At 42.0% G+C, this 6202-nt stretch overlaps 1 protein-coding gene across 1 annotated transcript; it reads left to right on the top strand.

The window, feature by feature from the left end:
* Positions 1-1146: 1146 nt before the first annotated feature.
* On the top strand, positions 1147-5353 carry LOC119887853 (mamu class II histocompatibility antigen, DR alpha chain-like; the record flags this gene model as incomplete). The annotated part of the gene is made up of 2 exons (XM_038698429.1): positions 1147-1463; positions 5048-5353. Coding segments are annotated over 2 exons (469 nt in total), but the record flags the coding sequence as incomplete, so codon positions are not given.
* Between the last annotated feature and the right edge of the window lie 849 nt (positions 5354-6202).

Here is a 6202-nt window from a genome sequence, read left to right on the forward strand (position 1 = left end):
CGGAACTGCAGACGGGAGACCGGCGGCGACTTGGCGGAGAGTGCATGGAATCAACGTCTTCCGGCGTCGACATTACAATTCCTGTATAAATATACGCTTACTAAATATATCTGAACTAGGTACGTCGCCTTACAACCGTGTGACAACAGATCCAGTCACATTACAGTTAAACAGCGTATCTGTAGCCCGGGCCCTGAACTGCGTGCTGTGGGACTCTATTATCTGCCACGGGAAATTTCACAGGCCATCGCTGTAGCTGTTTACGTTTCGCCCTCTGCCAACCTGACGTCGGCGCGTAACATCACCCACACCGCCACTGCTGAACTCCAGACTCAACACCCGGGTGCCCTTAAAGTGATCTCAGTAACAGTGAAGCTGGCGTTTATGTGGAACAGCAAAGCTAACGTTACTCACCTGTCCAGCCAAACAGAGCGACTCAGCATCAGTTTTCATTCCTTTCTAATCTCGTAGATTTATCCAGCACTGAAACCCCTCACAGATGTGAACACAGGTCTTCCTCTCGCCTGGTCTTACAACTTGTCTCACAGTTCCTCAGACTTTCCCTCTGTGGCTGTTTCTCTGTCATCTTTACAGCAGGGGGGCTGTGGAGGAAAACTGGATTTTTTTTCAGAGCACACGAAAAACAGAGAGCTACTGATCCATGAGGAAATATGCGCCGAATTTAACAAAAAGTGTATTGGATAAGAATCCTAAAGTATCCCTTTACGAAGCTTTGGCATTTAATGCACAATGAGGAAAGAAGGCACAGATTTGCCAATCTTTCCCCTCTAGACACGAACGCTGTGTGTGCTTCATACCTGTAGATATCATGCCATCATACTGGCCTGCACTGGGGCCCGTCGTTACTGCAGGCTATTCGATCAAGGCACATACCAAACAGTTGTTGACTCTATTTTAATACTATGGTTACTGTGTTATGGAAGGTTGGCAGCATCCATATCAAAACTCAAAAAAAGCCTTCACACATTGATGATGCCAAGTTGTAAAGCTTGTGAGTTTACTGGTGTGTTTCTGGCGTGGCGGCGATGTTCCAGTGCCTGACACAAATGCTGCTGTTTAACTAGGTCAAAATCCTTTTTAGGTTTTTACTGAAAAATAACAACATGTTGGAAACTGACTTTCTAGCGTCTGTATCAATGTTTTACTGTGTTTCTGTCCAGATCCTCCTTCCAGCCCGATGGTCTACATCAGAGACAAGCTGGAGCTCGGAGAGAACCAGCTGATCTGTCATGTGACTGGTTTCTATCCTGCTCCTGTAAAGATCTACTGGACCAAGAACGGAGAGAAGGTGACTGAAGGAACCAGCATCAACGTTCCCTTCCCCAACACAGACGGTTCCTTCAAACAGACCTCCAGACTGGAGTTCATCCCACAGCAGGGAGACATTTACAGCTGCACAGTCCAACATCTGGCCCTGGACAGTCCTCTGACCCGGATCTGGGGTGAGACACTTTATTTAAACTCACACAGACAGACACCTCATTACCAGATGGTTTAATGTCTCTGTGTTTCTGTCTCCAGATGGTTTAATGTCTCTGTGTTTCTGTCTCCAGATGGTTTAATGTCTCTGTGTTTCTGTCTCCAGATGGTTTAATGTCTCTCTGTGTTTCTGTCTCCAGATGGTTTAATGTCTCTGTGTGTTTCTGTCTCCAGATGGTTTAATGTCTCTGTGTGTTTCTGTCTCCAGATGGTTTAATGTCTCTGTGTGTTTCTGTCTCCAGATGGTTTAATGTCTCTCTGTGTTTCTGTCTCCAGATGGTTTAATGTCTCTGTGTTTCTGTCTCCAGATGGTTTAATGTCTCTGTGTTTCTGTCTCCAGATGGTTTAATGTCTCTGTGTTTCTGTCTCCAGATGGTTTAATGTCTCTGTGTTTCTGTCTCCAGATGGTTTAATGTCTCTGTGTTTCTGTCTCCAGATGGTTTAATGTCTCTGTGTGTTTCTGTCTCCAGATGGTTTAATGTCTCTGTGTTTCTGTCTCCAGGTGGTTTAATGTCTCTGTGTTTCTGTCTCCAATGGTTTAATGTCTCTCTGTGTTTCTGTCTCCAGATGGTTTAATGTCTCTGTGTTTCTGTCTCCAGATGGTTTAATGTCTCTGTGTTTCTGTCTCCAGATGGTTTAATGTCTCTCTGTGTTTCTGTCTCCAGATGGTTTAATGTCTCTGTGTTTCTGTCTCCAGATGGTTTAATGTCTCTCTGTGTTTCTGTCTCCAGATGGTTTAATGTCTCTGTGTTTCTGTCTCCAGATGGTTTAATGTCTCTTTGTTTCTGTCTCCAGATGGTTTAATGTCTCTGTGTTTCTGTCTCCAGATGGTTTAATGTCTCTCTGTGTTTCTGTCTCCAGATGGTTTAATGTCTCTGTGTTTCTGTCTCCAGATGGTTTAATGTCTCTGTGTTTCTGTCTCCAGATGGTTTAATGTCTCTCTGTGTTTCTGTCTCCAGATGGTTTAATGTCTCTGTGTTTCTGTCTCCAGATGGTTTAATGTCTCTCTGTGTTTCTGTCTCCAGATGGTTTAATGTCTCTGTGTTTCTGTCTCCAGATGGTTTAATGTCTCTGTCTTTCTGTCTCCAGATGGTTTAATGTCTCTGTGTTTCTGTCTCCAGATGGTTTAATGTCTCTGTGTTTCTGTCTCCAGATGGTTTAATGTCTCTGTGTTTCTGTCTCCAGATGGTTTAATGTCTCTGTGTTTCTGTCTCCAGATGGTTTAATGTCTCTGTGTTTCTGTCTCCAGATGGTTTAATGTCTCTGTGTTTCTGTCTCCAGATGGTTTAATGTCTCTCTGTGTTTCTGTCTCCAGATGGTTTAATGTCTCTCTGTGTTTCTGTCTCCAGATGGTTTAATGTCTCTCTGTGTTTCTGTCTCCAGATGGTTTAATGTCTCTGTGTTTCTGTTTCCAGATGGTTTAATGTCTCTGTGTTTCTGTCTCCAGATGGTTTAATGTCTCTGTGTGTTTCTGTCTCCAGATGGTTTAATGTCTCTGTGTTTCTGTCTCCAGATGGTTTAATGTCTCTGTGTTTCTGTCTCCAGATGGTTTAATGTCTCTGTGTTTCTGTCTCCAGATGGTTTAATGTCTCTGTGTTTCTGTCTCCAGATGGTTATGTCTCTGTGTTTCTGTCTCCAGATGGTTTAATGTCTCTGTGTTTCTGTCTCCAGATGGTTTAATGTCTCTCTGTGTTTCTGTCTCCTGGTTTAATGTCTCTGTGTGTTTCTGTCTCCAGATGGTTTAATGTCTCTGTGTGTTTCTGTCTCCAGATGGTTTAATGTCTCTCTGTGTTTCTGTCTCCAGATGGTTTAATGTCTCTGTTTTCTGTCTCCAGATGGTTTAATGTCTCTGTGTTTCTGTCTCCAGATGGTTTAATGTCTCTGTGTTTCTGTCTCCAGATGGTTTAATGTCTCTGTGTTTCTGTCTCCAGATGGTTTAATGTCTCTGTGTTTCTGTCTCCAGATGGTTTAATGTCTCTGTGTTTCTGTCTCCAGATGGTTTAATGTCTCTGTGTTTCTGTCTCCAGGTGGTTTAATGTCTCTGTGTTTCTGTCTCCAGATGGTTTAATGTCTCTGTGTTTCTGTCTCCAGATGGTTTAATGTCTCTGTGTTTCTGTCTCCAGATGGTTTAATGTCTCTGTGTTTCTGTCTCCAGATGGTTTAATGTCTCTGTGTTTCTGTCTCCAGATGGTTTAATGTCTCTGTGTTTCTGTCTCCAGATGGTTTAATGTCTCTGTGTTTCTGTCTCCAGATGGTTTAATGTCTCTGTGTTTCTCTCTCCAGATGGTTTAATGTCTCTGTGTTTCTGTCTCCAGATGGTTTAATGTCTCTGTGTTTCTGTCTCCAGATGGTTTAATGTCTCTCTGTGTTTCTGTCTCCAGATGGTTTAATGTCTCTGTGTTTCTGTCTCCAGATGGTTTAATGTCTCTCTGTGTTTCTGTCTCCAGATGGTTTAATGTCTCTGTGTTTCTGTCTCCAGATGGTTTAATGTCTCTGTGTTTCTGTCTCCAGATGGTTTAATGTCTCGTGTGTTTCTGTCTCCAGATGGTTTAATGTCTCTCTGTGTTTCTGTCTCCAGATGGTTTAATGTCTCTGTGTTTCTGTCTCCAGATGGTTTAATGTCTCTGTGTTTCTGTCTCCAGATGGTTTAATGTCTCTGTGTTTCTGTCTCCAGATGGTTTAATGTCTCTGTGTTTCTGTCTCCAGATGGTTTAATGTCTCTGTGTTTCTGTCTCCAGATGGTTTAATGTCTCTGTGTTTCTGTCTCCAGATGGTTTAATGTCTCTGTGTTTCTGTCTCCAGATGGTTTAATGTCTCTCTGTGTTTCTGTCTCCAGATGGTTTAATGTCTCTCGTGTTTCTGTCTCCAGATGGTTTAATGTCTCTCTGTTTCTGTCTCCAGATGGTTTAATGTCTCTGTGTTTCTGTCTCCAGATGGTTTAATGTCTCTGTGTTTCTGTCTCCAGATGGTTTAATGTCTCTCTGTGTTTCTGTCTCCAGATGGTTTAATCTCTGTGTTTCTGTCTCCAGATGGTTTAATGTCTCTGTGTTCTCTGTCTCCAGATGGTTTAATGTCTCTGTGTTTCTGTCTCCAGATGGTTTAATGTCTCTCTGTGTTTCTGTCTCCAGATGGTTTAATGTCTCTCTGTGTTTCTGTCTCCAGATGGTTTAATGTCTCTGTGTTTCTGTCTCAGATGGTTTAATGTCTCTGTGTTTCTGTCTCCAGATGGTTTAATGTCTCTCTGTGTTCTGTCTCCAGAAGGTTTAATGTCTCTCTGTGTTTCTGTCTCCAGATGGTTTAATGTCTCTGTGTTTCTGTCTCCAGATGGTTTAATGTCTCTGTGTTTCTGTCTCCAGATGGTTTAATGTCTCTGTGTTTCTGTCTCCAGATGGTTTAATGTCTCTGTGTTTCTGTCTCCAGATGGTTTAATGCTCTCTGTGTTTCTGTCTCCAGATGGTTTAATGTCTCTGTGTTTCTGTCTCCAGATGGTTTAATGTCTCTGTGTTTCTCTCCAGATGGTTTAATGTCTCTGTGTTTCTGTCTCCAGATGTGGAGACGACCCCCCCCAGTGTTGGACCTGCAGTGTTTTGTGGACTGGGTCTGACTGTGGGTTTGCTCGGTGTGGCTGCTGGAACCTTCTTCCTCATCAAAGGAACGAGTGCAGCTGATTGGCTGGGGTTGATGATGTCATCAGGATGAAGTTTTAACTATTAAGTCTGTTTAACAGCCTCTGTGTTTTGCTGCAAATCAAATTTTCTGTTAAACTGGTGATATAAAGTTTGTATATTTTCTAGACGTCATGAAACTTGAATTTATTCTCATGTTTCAAGTCTGTGTTCTCTCAATCATCCAGATGGCACTGAAAGGTTTGTAGGTAAATTTCCTCCTGTTGTTAAAGTGTTAAATGTTCCCTCTCTGTGTTTTGAGCGATTACAGAGACTTTTAATCCTTTCAGATTTGGTTTAAGTTCAGGCTTGTAAAATGTGATACTTTCAAATTTAAACTTTGACGTTGAACAGACTCAGTTATTATTTTTTGTGGAACTTGTTAAATCTTTATTAACTAAATAAATGTAAAGATAAATGTTTTGTTAACCACACAATGAGGAACCAATTAATTTCAATTCAAGTATAATTCAGTTATCATCTTTGAAATGAAATGTATCAACTGAATGTTTGCTGAACTTGTACTTCATTAATTTTCTTTCCACTAGAATAAAACTTTCTGGCAGGATTCAAGATATAATCTGAGCTTTGTGGAGGCCTCTCATTTTACTGAAGTTACTGGCGAAGATAAAAACATAAATAAATAAAAAGCTTAGAGAAAGAGACTTTATTGCTCATTATGGTGTCCAACACTCTCTTTCACACACAACCCCCCCCCCATGCTGTCATGTGGCGGCTGTGGCTCAGGAGGTAGAGTGAGTTGCCCGGTAATCCGATGATCGGCAGCTGAATTCGTGGCTCCTCCAGGCTGCATCGCACGGGCAAGATTCTGAACCCTGAATGGTTGTGATTTAAAAAATGGTTGTTGGTTAATGAATTACTGAATTAGTAAGCGGCATGGAGTCATTCCTTATGGGAGCACTGGCTCCCATTTTCTCAAACCCTGCAATACCAGCGCTTTCATTACAGCGCTTACATTTACATTTAGTTGACGCTTTTATCCAACTATCCAGCAACTTACACTTGCTAATATGTCA

This window comes from Micropterus salmoides, unplaced genomic scaffold (genome assembly GCF_014851395.1).
Source record: "Micropterus salmoides isolate LMB-PRFRI ecotype aquatic unplaced genomic scaffold, ASM1485139v1 Ms_hic_scaffold_4396, whole genome shotgun sequence".
Taxonomy (NCBI): Eukaryota; Metazoa; Chordata; class Actinopteri; order Centrarchiformes; family Centrarchidae; genus Micropterus; species Micropterus salmoides.